This window comes from Aulostomus chinensis, chromosome 7 (assembly GCF_037954235.1).
Source record: "Aulostomus chinensis isolate RoL2024-O1b breed Wild chromosome 7, RoL_Achi_v1.0, whole genome shotgun sequence".
Classification (NCBI taxonomy): Eukaryota; Metazoa; Chordata; class Actinopteri; order Syngnathiformes; family Aulostomidae; genus Aulostomus; species Aulostomus chinensis.
In genome coordinates, this window is record NC_141326.1 from 17705229 (window position 1) to 17719915 (window position 14687).

General features: G+C 42.5%; 2 protein-coding genes across 2 annotated transcripts; one reads left to right on the forward strand and one right to left on the reverse strand.

Annotated features, from left to right (window-relative positions):
- Positions 1-259: 259 nt before the first annotated feature.
- LOC147258822 (uncharacterized) lies at positions 260-7097 on the forward strand. The gene is made up of 17 exons (XM_086207948.1): positions 260-389; positions 1262-1354; positions 1430-1561; positions 1646-1734; positions 2769-2944; positions 3034-3175; positions 3472-3579; positions 4035-4154; positions 4251-4364; positions 4485-4588; positions 4662-4852; positions 4928-5219; positions 5287-5793; positions 6126-6388; positions 6462-6638; positions 6733-6837; positions 6910-7097. The coding sequence occupies exons 1-17, from the start codon at positions 285-287 to the stop codon at positions 7003-7005; spliced, it is 2814 nt and encodes a 937-aa protein (XP_086064074.1). The 5' UTR covers positions 260-284; the 3' UTR covers positions 7006-7097.
- Positions 7098-7624: 527 nt separating this feature from the next.
- dnaja2b (DnaJ heat shock protein family (Hsp40) member A2b) lies at positions 7625-13136 on the reverse strand. The gene is made up of 9 exons (XM_086208880.1): positions 12925-13136; positions 11718-11777; positions 11276-11502; positions 10698-10778; positions 10479-10612; positions 10194-10390; positions 9959-10103; positions 9386-9513; positions 7625-9292 (listed from the first exon to the last, which is right to left on the reverse strand). Exons 1-9 carry the CDS (start codon positions 13000-13002, stop codon positions 9104-9106), a joined length of 1239 nt encoding a protein of 412 aa, XP_086065006.1. The 5' UTR covers positions 13003-13136; the 3' UTR covers positions 7625-9103.
- Positions 13137-14687: the final 1551 nt, after the last annotated feature.

Sequence of the window (14687 nt, forward strand, 5' to 3'; positions counted from 1 at the left end):
ATATTCTGGCACCACTGCAGATGAGATGACCAACTTTCACTTGTAGCTACACAATGGTTTTGTCTGTGGTGTCACATGACCATGTATCCACTTTCACTCCTCTCTGAATCCCTGTGATAGATGGTAACCATAGTAACAGCCTGTATAATTTATGAGCCCACAGTCAAAACATGGAGCAGGTGAGATGTTTTGTTCTGTGAACTGTATTTGTTTTCCCTGCATCCAAACAATATATTGATGTTTTGCGGTAGGAGTGCGTCAGGGGTTTGTACCTGTCGCTCGGGATGTCTGCTGGAGCTGAGTTTTCCTCCGAGGATGTGAGTCTTCTTTACCGCAAAGTCTTTCATGTTCCCTCCAGCACAGAAGAAGCACGCATGGCCATGAAGAAGGTAACACACATATTGTGCTCCCGGACTGAAGACTTTCTCTTTTTGTACAGTTTTATAAACATCTTCCTTGCAGCATCTACACTGTCACAACTGAAAGTCTCCTTCAGCTGCAAAAAAGAAGTAAATAAAAACAACCGGGTTTTACAATGTTATGGGTGAGCACTTCAATTTTGAATTATTCCCCACATCTCAGCCTAATGTTAGCTTGTCACACTGAGCATTTCAAATCAACAAATGTTGACTGAAGATGGATTTTATTGAACTACTCACTTATTATATTAATATTCCTATTCATTTTATATGTATCAACATATGCTCTCCATCATGTGTTTTGATTTATATTCTACTTTACTAAAAATCAGTTTACTTGCTTTTTTAATACACTTTGTCCATCCATCCATTTTCTTCTGCTTATTCCTGTTAAGGGTTGGGGGGGGGGGGGGGGGGGCTGGAGCCTATCCCAGCAGCTTTCGGGCAGGAGGCGGGGTTCACCCTTTGTATTTTTATTTTTTGTTTCTGGTTTAGAGGGTGTAGTCACTGTGATGGTAACTGCATCAACTTTTAAGGCTTCGTTTACCTCCATTTTTGAAGGAATGATCTTAATTTGATCCATCAATATTATCATTTTGGCACTCAAGATGTACGAAATTGTGAAGTAAACATACCTAATAGGACAAATAAACTAATCTTGGTCTTGATCACTGAAAAGACCCTTTTTCATATCTGTGTGTACAATACATTTCAGTTAATTAGGTTATATTACCTTTTTTCATCTCTAGATGTTTACGACTTACACTTTTGCCAGTCAGAGTTATAAAGTGGCCGCGAGCTGCTTTAATTTCAGTAAAAAACTAAAACTGTGTCCTGGTCAGATTGCAGGAGGAGACAATGGGTGGTCCTGTGTTGGTGTAAATGTCTTGGATGTTCTCATAGAAATGGAGAGGGAGAGAAAGAGAAAGGAAAAGGTATAATAAATGAAATGCTGAAACAAATTTCACTTGGCAATATTTGAGAAACTAAATACAAGTGTGTATCTTCAGCTTTACTGGGAACTGCAGCTGCTAAATGTGGGACACCTTAAGTCTCTGTGTGAGAAGGACCTGTCAGAGATCATTGAACAATTCAACAATCCTCACAACTCAGATTTAGAATCTTTAGACTCCTTCTCACAGGTAAGTAGAGCAGATTTTCCCCCGAGTGAAGTTGTTTCATCCCTTTTCATCATCACTGGCAACTATTTAATTTTCCGCACACAGAGTCGGAGGCAGGTGGGAACTGTAGAGCAGCGCTGGAGAGTAAGAGGTCGCAGGAGGCTCAAGAAAGCAGCCAGGCAGAGCTGGTCCAGGTGAGCAGTACCATCTCATTGTGAGAGTGCAGAGGTAAATATGATACTGTCTCACCTTCTATTTGACGTTTCCTGTTAGCGGTTATCAACACACAGTAACATTCGCTCATCATATGATAAACTGCTACACCATTTGAATGTGTCATTTAACCAGCCCAACTTTATTTGTAGGCCTATGACATGGTTCATATAAATGCAATGAGACACGAAGTCCCTTACACACATACACACACACACACACACACACACACACAATTAAATGTGTTGGGGGAAGCATTACTAAAAGATAAAGTTTGAAAGAAAAAGAAGGATGAAATTATCAAGTGGTTAGTGGTCAGCACTGTTGCCTCACAGCTAGAAGTTTCCGGGTTCGAGCCCCAGCTCCATCACAGGATCTTTCTGTGTGAGTCTCCATGTTCTCCCTGTGCCTGTGTGGGTTCTCTCTGGTACTCCAGCTTCCTCCCACAGTCCAAAGACATCAAGAGGGGACGAGGCTGATTGATACTCTAAATTGACCGTAGGTGTGACTGTGAGTGTGAATGGTTGTCTGTCTCTATGTGTTGGCCCTGTGACGGACTGGTGACCTGTCCAGGGTGAACCCCGCCTCTCACCCGCTGGCTGCTGGGATAGGCTCCGGCCCCCCCGCGACCCTTAACTGGATAAGCATGCTTGCATGTCTTTAGACTGTGGGAGGAAGCCTGAGTACCAGAGAGAACCCATGCAGGAATAGGGAGAACATGGAGACTCCACACAGAAAGATCCCGTGCCCGACCCAGGACTTGAACTCGTAACTTTCTTGCTGTGAGGCAACAGTGCTGACCACTGCACCACCGTGTAGCCTTCAACACAGAATTAAAATGGATAAAATGACAGGATTAATAAACTTCACGTACACGCAGATCAAAAAAATAGTAAGTAAAGGTTTCTTTCATGTTTTCTGTAGCATTATTGCTACATTCTGTGAGTTAAAAAAAAAAATGCACCCAAAACATTGAGGCCTTTACATGTATGTGTTTGTGGTTTGTTTGTTTTAGATTGGCATTAGAGGGTGTACAAAGCATGTTAGCCTCTCCCTGGCAAGGCAAAAGCCCAGGGGTCAGAGGTCAGGCTTGGAGCTTTGTCTCCCTGTCAGACATCCTGCTGTTGTTGGAGGTGAAGTATGATGTTGTGGCCCACTTCCTCTATACAGAAATGCTTCAAGAGCATCACAGTAAGAAACATCACCACAGTTTAACACAGAGTTCAATCCCCTGCTTGATTCCTCACATTTTAATTTGTTTTTGTTTCGTGATATCACAGCTCAAAATGTGTGGGAGAGGCTGCCGCCATGGCAACAACACGAGGAAGAGGAGGCACTGGAGGATCTCGCAGAGGAAGCTTTGGAGTCAGGTGACATGCTCTGTCTGTCTGAGCTTCCGGGAGCATTCAGGGTGTTATACAGGTAACACACACCAAGATTAAAACTGTAAACTTCAAATGAATAAAAAAAACTACATGTACTGTCAAGAAAACAACAATCAAATTACATTACAACAATACTTTATATTTTACCAACAAGAACAGTCTTTCTGTTATCTAACTAGTGCAGTACTCATTATTTCAAGGAGGTTTTGTGATGTCACATAACTCATGGCCCCACCCCTAAAATAAGTGGCACTGCACCAGTGATCCATAAGAGGGAAACTCACTTATATATTTATCTATATACATAATTCCTTCCTGTTATTGCTATAGCAGGGCCTGCCATGAGTCCAGGAGAGAGTCCTGGACTGCTGCTTCTCTCCTGCATAAATTACACACATCTTGGCAAGAGGAAAGAGACACACTCACAGTCCTGGGAGACAGGTACATCCTTTTAACATGCATCAGGCTCGCACACCGCTTGTATACCTCTGTGCCTATGATAGCCATCAGCCGGAGCCAGTATTTTTTTGGTTTATCATCCGTCCGTCCCATTTTTGATAATGTGATATCCCAGGGAGGTCTTAAGGGAATTTCTTCAGATTTGGCAATTTGTGAACTGGGACTCGAGGAGGAACTGATAATATTCTGTTAGTCAAATTTCAAGGTCACTGTCACCTCACATTCACTCAATATCTGAGGAACACCTGGGAGTTTGTGGCAGGCACATAAATACAATGCATTCCTTCTAATTTGAAGTAAATTGCCTTTATGAAAATCAAACATCATGTCAGATCATTTGAGTGACTTGAGTTTACTCATGGGTTGATCTACTTTATAATTCTTCTCATCACACTTTGCCCAGTCATTAATGTTTTTATTCCTTTTTTTCTCTTCAGGCTCGACAGTGAGAACCTGCGATTGTTGTCTTTATACATTAGATTAGCGATTCTCAGAGCTCAGAGAGAAAAAATGTCTTACGGTGCTCTTCTAACAGCTATGCAGTCCTGGGAGACATGGTGAGACAAACACTAACAATGTCAATTGCCCTCGGGATCATTAACTACAGAGCCTGTGACACACACACACCCTTGCGCTTCACCTTATCTGTTCAGGCCAGATGTGAAGAGTCCGTGCAGAGCAGAACAGGCAGTTTTGTGGCTACAGTATGAAGATGAAGAAGAAGTGGAAATAAAAAAAAAAATGTCAATATCACCACAGCAGGTTTTGTAACTCTAAAGACCATTCTGAGATATTTGGAGTTCATATTGTATTATTATTGAATTTTATGTATTTTGGGGGGGGCGATAAAGCACAGTAGAAATATCAGAAGTGAGACCTTAACTCTCTCAGCAGGCAGTGCTGCAGTTGCTGGTTCTGACTCAGGAGCATGAGAGGAAGCACCTGATCCAGTTGGCACATAAGGTCCCCCCAGAGGATCTGCAAAAGCCAGGTTACATAGAATATTTATTCATTTTCATTTGCTTGCATTCCAGTTACCTTAATCCCATATTCTTCCTTTCCAGTAGAAGATGCACAGGCCTCTTTAAAGACAAGGCTGAAACAAACCTGTGCCACCCTGCAGACACACACAGGTAGTACACAGGCTGTGTGCTCTCAAGACCTCCAAGAAGATGGTGCCTTAGCCCTCCTGACCCATCTGATGAAGCTGCAGGATGCCCAAGCTTCTGCGGTACTGCCAGCATTGATGGACGAGGTGAGACAAGACAATCAGCATACAATCTGGAGCAAAGCTCTGTAATAACATCTTAAAATGATGTGTTTCCCTCAGAGTGCACATAGTCTCCAAGCACTGCGAGATGAGTTTGAATCTAAACTTAAAGCGCAAAACAATCCCAACCTGCTTCCACCCCCGGTCTCAGACGCCCCATTCACATCAAGCTCTGTGCTCATTCCTGATCCAAACTTGAACCGGAAATCCAGCAAGGAACAAAACACAGCTGAGCCCTGCTATGCTGGCCCTGCTGGGACCCAGAACATCAGTGCCAGGCCTCCTGAAGTTGTTGCACCCAGAGAACTAAACAAAGCTGACAATGCAACTAGCAAGCTGGATGTCTGTGCAGGTAATGCAAACACATGCCAGCGTATAGAGACGTAAACTCAATTACAGTTTGTGATGCTCTCTCCCAGACTGTGGAGCAACAGTGGAGGACCTGCCCTACTTGGAGATCTTGTGCGTGTCAGATCCAGCAAGTAATACTCATGCGGGCTTTGCTGCAGAAGGAACCTGTGATGATGAAGAGGGCAGTGGAACTAAGAGGCCCCAGGACTGTGAGAAGCAGGGCTCGCTGATCGCACTTGCTTGGAGTAAACCGCCGGAGGAAGACCGTAGGGGAAAGGCTGCAGACAGAGGCATGGTGCACAAGGGCAGCCTGGATACCCAAGTCCAGCCTTGTGACATACGCAGCACAGCTGAACACACACAATGGGAGGAGACAGCTGGAGGACGCCATGATGGAGTGTTCCAGTCTGGTTCCACGTGTCACCCTGACACAATGTTTGTAGTCCAGCAGTGCAGCACAGAAGAAAAGGTACTCTCAGTCAGCATTCCACCTAATCACCAAGGGGCTCACGTTTACTTATTTTATCAGCAGTCAGTTGCCAGGGACAGCTCCCACATAATCTTATGGCAGTTTAGTCTTAGCGCCACCTGCTGGCATTAGGGAATGACGGGAGGTTTTTTTGCTTACACCTTAATGTACTCCTAGTGGTTTGATCAATTCATCTCAACTTTGATCAGAAAGACTTCAAGAAGTTACTGATGTTTTTAGGCGTAGACTGTGAGTGTCACTGGACACCATTTTTTTTCTAAACTTCACGTTCCATCAGAATTGCTGCCTGTAGCTTTAATTCGGAGCCTGGCACAAAAGTACAAATGGTCAGAAATTCACCTTAGTGTGGCTATGTGTTGTAGTGCTTTCTAGTGTCTTCTGATTCATTCCTTCTACACTCCTGTTAGCTAACCTCAGAGGAAACGCTAACATCCGATCAAGCAGAGAGAGGATGTGATCTGCAAGCTCAGGCTTTGTTAGAGGCCACCCATCAGATTACACAACCTCCTCTCTTGGTTGACTGTCCTGACATGAAGCAGCATGACATAGACGATAGAACATCTGATGTGACCGCAAATGCGAGCAGCAAGGTGGTGGAGACTGATACCTGTACCACTGCAACAGAGTCTGAGCCTGAACTGCCCCCCCTTGAGGAGCAGAAATACCATCCACAAGACACAGTGAGTCTTCTGACATCTTTGTCTGAAGTTAAGTTGGATGGTTTTTAACATTAATCAATTTCTCTCTTGCAAGACTGACCGAAGCCTCACGCAGAGGAAGGCCATGAGGGAATCCTCTCTGATGGGGAAAGAACGAGCGAGAGAGCCTGTGTCAGTCCTGGAGAGAGAGAGGACAATGCGCAACCTAGTGGACATGCAAAGAAAGGTGGAGCAGAAGCAGCAGCGAGACAGAGAGAGACAACTCCTGAGAGTGAGAGATGGGGGGGGGGGGACTAAAGGGGATAAGTGAGGTGAAGAAAAGGAGCAGAGACACTAACATGCCTTGTTAACACTGTTCATTTTAGGTCCAGGAACGCCTGTCAATCATTCAGAATAAAAAAGGAGAGGAGGATTTGCTTGGGCTAAAACACAGAGACAGGCTAAGACACCTGACACATGACCTACCACAGGTACCACATTTGTATTATACCAGTGTTATGAGTACAATAGTGCTGCAAATACAGTCTGTTGTTGAGTTTCAGGAGGACAAATACCAGCAGAAGACTGTAGTCAGAGAGCGACTGGAGCAGCTAAGGCGAGAGCGCTCTTGCGTCATGCAGGCCAGAAGAAACAGGTGAGAGGATATCTCTCTGGGTTAGACAACACGTGAACGTCAACCGCCATGTTCAATATTGTTAATTTCTGTACTCTCAAAAGAAACACTGCAGGATTTAAGGAACTCCTGGGTCCAGTAACCCAACATGACAGAGAAGCTGAGGACGGATCAGACGCTGATACAACAGCTGCTTAAAATTTTGTTTCTTTATTCTACGTTCAGGTTGTCCAACCAATGGCTTCCGGTCAATAAGTGGCACAGCAGAACAGAATGTGTCTCAATTTAGACTCTTGAGATAAAATGTTATTTGAATCACAAATGGTGGCCCTCCAGCTTCTGTAGTGATTCTCAACCTGGGGGTCATGGAATGGTTGCAGGAAAAAAATACTTTCACATGAAATTTTATTTTTTTTACATTCTGCTGCCTGTAAGAGTGATATTTGTCTCGCCAGACTACATTGAGTGTGTAAAAGTCAGTGTAATTGTGAACTATGAGCCCAGTAAGTAAATAAAATAAGCATTAGGAATATAACTTGTGTCTAACAGGCCCTGTTACCTCGCAAGGGTGTCCTGTATTTCTGTTCATTGAACCACTGATCCAGAACCCAAAAAATCCACAAGTTGTGCATGTGGACACAATGAGATTGACTCATGGTTGACTCACCAAAGACTCATGGTGACTGTTTATTATACAGTTTAATTATCATCTTGACAAACATAAGCATCAACAGTAATATCCTTTAATCAATGACCCTTTTAAACTGTGTACACTTTTGACCCTGTGACCTAAATTACATACACGAGTCACAGAGGTTCCATCAACTCCCCTTATATGGGCAACGCTGGCCATGTAAGAAATGATGTGACGACAGAAGGGCAGGGACTTTGAATGTACCTACGGACTGGGGCTGTATTTACAGGTGTAAGGGGATGTGAATATTGGGACCTGTCAAAGGACATAAGTTCGATGGTGGGGAGATATGTATATTACAGAAGCGAGCCCAGTGGTTTTCCTTACAGAGAGGTGAACTCTCAGCCTGGTGAGACGACGAGGGAAAAGCCTGTCTACATGGGAGAGATTCTCAGTAAATAAACATTCAGTTGTTTCCTCTTTCATCGATTTTTTTTTAATATATATATATTATAGTGTGCACTCTCACTGCAGTCTGACACAAAGCAGAAATATCGTTCACCCATTAGAAGCCAGAACATTCCACAGCAGCTCCCACACATACACAATTATCAAGTGTATCCTTAAATGAAAGAGCACACAGATTAGGTTCAAGTTCTGTGGTCTCAAACACACTAAATATTATAACTAAAAGACAAAAAAAAGAGAAAAACAAAAGAGCTTAAATTCTGAACCCAAAAAGACACGGTGCCTGACAGGTGCTACACTCAGGACTTTCATTTTCTAGCTATGTGACAGCATGGAACTGAACAGAACCGGCGAGTCCCACTTTCAGAACAGTTCACCTTTCAGGATGAGGTGGATTTATTACCATGTGCAGATCCCAGCAGACTGTGCAGAGGACACTCTCTCTAGGCTGTTATCAGGTCGCCTGCTCACTTTTATAGCGGTGACACACATCAAAATTAAACAAGTGTGTGGTGTCACACTACTCTGTCATGCCTGGACCCCAGGTCTACATGTGCAACATCTTCAGCATGAAAGCAGCATGCGCTTGTGAGTGACGGACTAAACTACACCGGCTTGTACGAGATAAGTCAACAATATTTGCATTTTATACACTAGACTGGTGTTTCCAACGGTAAAACATAAAAGCCAAGGATGAAAACATGGAGGTCTGAGTCAAGTTCAGTTGGTGAACCTCTTGAGAATGGGACCACCTTCAGGCTGGAGGCTTTGCTGAGCACTTCAGTCCATCAACACAAAATGGCCATCACAAGTCCAGCGTCTCTTATGGGCACCATGGAACAGAGGAGGGTAGATATACGTGAATATGTATTTGTGTATCTCTCTCTCTCACAAGCGTCATGAGGAGAGGAATGTGCATGTATGTGCGTCAAGTCTTGTATGCTGTTAGCAGTGGGACTCATGGGATGTGCATGTAAATATGCTTTAATGTGTGTGTGCATGTCTTTATGCATGAGTCTTTCTATTGGTGGGCACACTGCACCCCTGGCCCATGATGACCCCCTTCCTCATCGGAACTATCATTATAGGCCTCTCTCCTGGCTCCGCCTCCTAACCCTTGACTTCTGTCAAAATCTGTAAGGTCAACTTCCTCCGCATCTGCTGCAATGGCAGGATTCTCGGCGCGGGCAGGCAGCAAGCACTCAAGTTCCTGGAGGAGAGATATGGATCACTATAAAATCCAGAATCATTTCAGCTTACTCAGCTTTACTGTGGGAAATCAGCTGGAGCACATGCAACTCACATTCAGTTTTTCAGCGCTAATCCAGTTGTTTTCAGGAAACTGGACATCAAACTTGAGGTAAAGGTCTCCTTTCTCAAATGGGTTTCTGTATTGAGGCATCCCCTCTCCCTTCACCATTCGAATACAACCTGACACAAACACACACACACACACACACGAACCAAAGCAAAAACATAAATCCATGCAGTTACAATTACCTCAAAAACTGCAATTGACACGCTGCGTATCACGCAATGTGGAGAAAACAAGTTGTCAAGAATATGAGGCAATGGCAATCACATCCTTGCTTTTACAAGTTTTGGTATTTTGAAGATAGCAGAATCTTTTTTCACAGAAAATAGTTTTGAATAATTTAATTTTTCTTTTAAAGTTTCAAAACAGCATGAAAAAATAATTTACCTGCCACATCCAAAATGTATCACTGAGATATTAAGCAGTTTCTCTGTGCTTCGTTCCTAGATAAACATTTCCATCCAATAATCTGCGGCTGTTCAGCAACAATCTACCAGAATAAAAAAACCAGCACGGCGATGAAAGCGAAGCTCCGTCTGTGCTGTATGAGGACATGTTTACCTGGCTCTATGACTTTGCCAGGCGGGTATTTGACAAGCAACTGGCGTCCATCGAGGTGTGTGACCGTCATCTGGAAGCCACACAGAGCCTCAACCAGGCCGATACGCTGAACCATGTGAAGATCATTGCCTTCCCGACGGAAATCCTACGTGTGAGTCAAACGTCCATCATTATTTTGTTGGAATTCCCAACTTCAGATGATCAAATGAATGTCAGTGACAGGCGGATGATGTACCTCATGTTCCTTCTCCTGTAGTACCAGAACAATATCTCCTGGTTCAACACCCGGGGCTTGGTCAGCTTCTCCGGAGAACGTGATCTTCTGTCCATGTTTCATGCCTTTGTCCACGTGCACCTCCAGGAGCTTTGTTTCCTTACACACCTTATGACCCTCACACTTTTTACAGCGGTCCTTCTCATTGATCACCTCACCTACACATGCATACAAAGACCACCGTTGTGATCGTTACTCAACGTATTCATGTACAGTGAAGAGAATGGGTGTTTACAGACATATTACCCTCGCCATTGCAGTCTGTACACACGGACTGCATCTGTTGGACCATCCCCGGGGCCAGCTGTCTAATCATGATTCTCATCCCCCGACCTCTGCAAGCCACACACTTCTGCACTGCTCCTGCTTTACCACCTTGACTACAAGACAAACAGATAACCATCACAACTGCTAACAGGAATTGGAAATGCCAAACTGAAGTATGAATATTGAAGGCAGACTCACCCATTACAGGCACCACACAGCACGTTCTTGCTAAGCTGCAGTTTGGTGGTTTTACCATTGTAGAGGTCTTCAAGAGAAACTCTGTGTGACGAAAGAGTTAAGAATACAAAAACAGTATTTTTAAAAACACATTCAAAGAACCCAACAGGAATAAAGTGAAACTTAACCCAAAAAAAAGTACATTGCCTTTCGAGTACTCATAAATTAGGTGTCTTGAACTCACAATGATTATTTTTTTGAAACAATGTGTCACTCCGTTTTGACTTCACAATGCAGAGGGAGAAAAGCTAAAACCAAATTCTTTGTGGCTACATGGATGGACAAAGAAGATGAGGATTGTCCAGAACAATGTGCTTGAGAGGTTTCTTTTGTGACACTTTAACTGGTATTTGTAGTTGGTGGCAATGGGGTCTCATTAGCTTCAGGCTAATTATACGAGGCTGACTCTCTGCATTCTAGAATCAAAAGAACATGACACAGCAGTTTAAAAAAAACCTCTTTGTGAGCTCAAGAAACCAATTTGAGAAAACCTGTTAAGCAAAACAAGTTTTTCACGAGGTAAAATTAAAAACACTCACTTCAGAGGATGAACCATGTCATCTCCTCTCCTCCTGCCTCCATTGCGTCCTCTACCCTGTCCCCCCATAAACCCAAAGAGTCCTCCGCCAAAAATGTGAGAGAAGATATCATCCATGCCAGGACCACCTCCTCCTCCCTCCCGTAGCCCCTGCTCTCCATAGCGATCATAAAGCTCCTTTTTTTCTGGGTTTGTCAAAACCTCATATGCAAAACTGATCTCTTTGAACTGGAATATAAAAACAAGAGGAAGAAACAGTTAGCTTGATGAACTAGAGGCTAAAGAAAAACACACACAAAAGGAAAAGTTGTTTCATCTGTCTGCTCTGCGCCTCGTATGAATCAAAGTGTTGGGCTGTGTGATCATGAAAATTGAAGTTGTCATAATGTCACTGTACCAACAGTTGGGCAATTGTTGCTGCAGTTACTGAAAATGCTCCATACCTTGTCTCCTGCATCAGGGTTCTTATCAGGATGGTACTCTTTGGCCAATTTACGGTAGGCCTATGAAAAAATAAAAAATAAAACAAGAATCAAGACAAAAAGAAATGTGGAAGTCTTGAGCTGCCAAATCTAGCCTACATCCATGTGACCTCTCCTGGGCGGCTATGAGGATTTGACTTGAGGGTCTGCTGTCAAGAACATCAGGACACCAGTGAGAGCATCGCTGCCTTTGACATCTCAGACCGTCTCATGGGGTTCTAACAAACAAATGAACTGACTGACAAGGACATCATCCACATATTAACAGGCCTGATCTCCTGACAAGTTGAGAATTCACTAAACCATTAAGAGCATCTTTTCCAGCATAAATTAAAATTTAATATGATTACTTGCAATCATGCACCACGACAGCTGGGATGACAGGCATTAACGTTATCTTAAAATAGTTCCGTCTTAATCTGCACGTACGGTACATTTGACCGGATATCACATTGATCTACAATGTCATACACATTTGGCACATAGTTTAAATTTTTCGCTAGTTAAGTTCTTTCAACGTTAACTGCCGTCTGAAATGACTTCAAAGATAGAAACATAGATAAGAGCACGCAAGCCAAGTGCACACAAAAACATGGACATTAGCTCGTCAATAAACAAATAAAACACACTAAACACAGGCCAAACAATCAAAACATCATATCGTCTATAAAACCACGCGTTACATTATATCACATAAACTTTGTGGGAAATAAAAGTCGCAGGTCTGTATTTCTCCTCTTATTTGGAGAGCCATTGGGCGCCTGGCTTCGTAAATGACCGACTTGGCGGAGACTATTTGCTGGAATGTACCGTCTAATTTCCGGCGAGCTAGGACACTCGTGGTCACCATAATAATGATTGGCTTCCGGGCAGGCTAACGTAATATTAATCTTTCACTTTATCTGAGTAAGATAACACATACATTATAATTCCCAAATATAAATGCTTGATAAAATTTTCCTCAAGGCCGCTGTGCCATTTCTCAGTTCTCTTACGTTAGCTTGGTATACCAGCTAGGCTAGCACACTCGGTAGCTACTTCTAGCGTGTAGTAAACTAGCATTAGGTTGTTTCTAGGCCACATTTGGATAACGTTAGTGACCCCCGCCCCCTCGTTTAATCGTGTTCCCACTCTATCAAAACACCACTTCGATTAAGAATCTACGCACCTTTTTCAGTTCATTTTCAGAGGCAGATGGGGAAACTCCGAGGATGTCGTACAGCTTAGTATCCGCGACGGTCGACATGATGCTAACCGGCTACCTTCTGCGGATGTTCAGCTCAGCTGAGTGAGGAGGGAACCGACGCAAGCTTCGCCGGCTCTGATGACTCTCCGGGGTTGCCAGATACGACAACAGACGCAAACACCCACTCGGAACGACACGCCAAGAGAAGAAACCTTACTGTTTCATTTCACGTCAAGTACATTTTTTTAACCCATTTTGACTTTACAACCCTTAATAACTGCAAAAGTAAACAATTATTAAAATGTTGTCAAGAATTTCCCAAAACTATAAATGAAGGGAGGCTACCCCCCCCCAACTAATTAATCTTAAATCCATTACTGAATTAAAGTTGGCAAATGAAGACGACTTGTTTGTGGGAGATGTCTGCAACAGTTCGGGGCAAAATAAACAAAGAGATCATATTGTCGAAGGTTCACGTTGACAGGTTTCAGCATTTATTTAGATTTTTTTGAAAAATTTCTTTAGAATGGTGGTCTTAAATTTAGAAAATACTCAGAAGCAACATCATCCCCTGATTCAGACAGTGAGCATGATTTCCCTGTAAATTCATGATCGTGCCATCAGTCATGGCAGCCAAATGGAGGCACTGATGTTGAGATGTCTTGCTGTCCCTGATACAACAGAAGGCTCAAGTCGTCTCTTGGGATGTTTTCGCGTTAATGCATCAAGACTGAAATGTCTTTAATGCTGGAGCTGACTATGCTCACATACGCAATGTCTGTCTTCCTATCTAATCAAAATGCTTCATCATTTTGCATCCAGTTTTACATAAGGAGGTGTCTAGTCAGATTTAGTACAAAAATCTCAAATAGTGCAGTATAAAAATATTTAGTTGAAAACCTGATGTAAATATTCAATTTTTAACATCAAATGGACTATTTTTTGTCAGAAATCTCATGTCAGAAAAAACTGACACTCCTTAAACTCTTCCTTGCCTCTGGAGAGACCACTGCAACTCATTGAAAGAGTTTCTAGCTCTTAAAATAAACATGAAAATATGTAGGTAATAATGCACAAGACCAAATAAGATCAAAAGCAACATACAGTATATATAACAAATCAACAACTTGATATTATCTTTCATGTTCAAAAAGGGTGAGATTTTAAGAACTTTTCCGGTCCTACCTCCTCAAGTCTTCAAATGTTGGTAATAAAAGAAAACCATGGAGTTAAAATTACAGCCATCTGGTACGTTGATATCTAACTTAGTTAAATCAATCAAATTAACCAGGTGTTTTTGACAGGGCTAAAAATAACTAAGGATGCACAATATTAGATTTCAGCAGAAACTAAACTTGTAAACATTTTACAGCTGATTTGATCAGCTGATATTTACCAAAGTCAATATAATCTCTGTGAAAACAAGTTCAAATGATATTCACATTGGGTAAATATTCATTAACCCATGTAAATATTGTGAATTTGAACAAAAAGTAAGCCAATATCAATAATGTATTGAAATGATCATGCCTCCCAAGAAATGATGATTCAAAACACACCAACCAAAAACTTATAAGAAACAAAACAGGAAAGGTGCAACAACATCAAAAACAACAACAAAACTGTCTCATATCAGTTCAGTATTAGATGAACTGATATCTTTATTGAGACTTCACAGGAAGTCGCTTTGTTTGGCAGCTACATCCATAGTCACAATAGGACAACGACATTAAAAACACATCTTA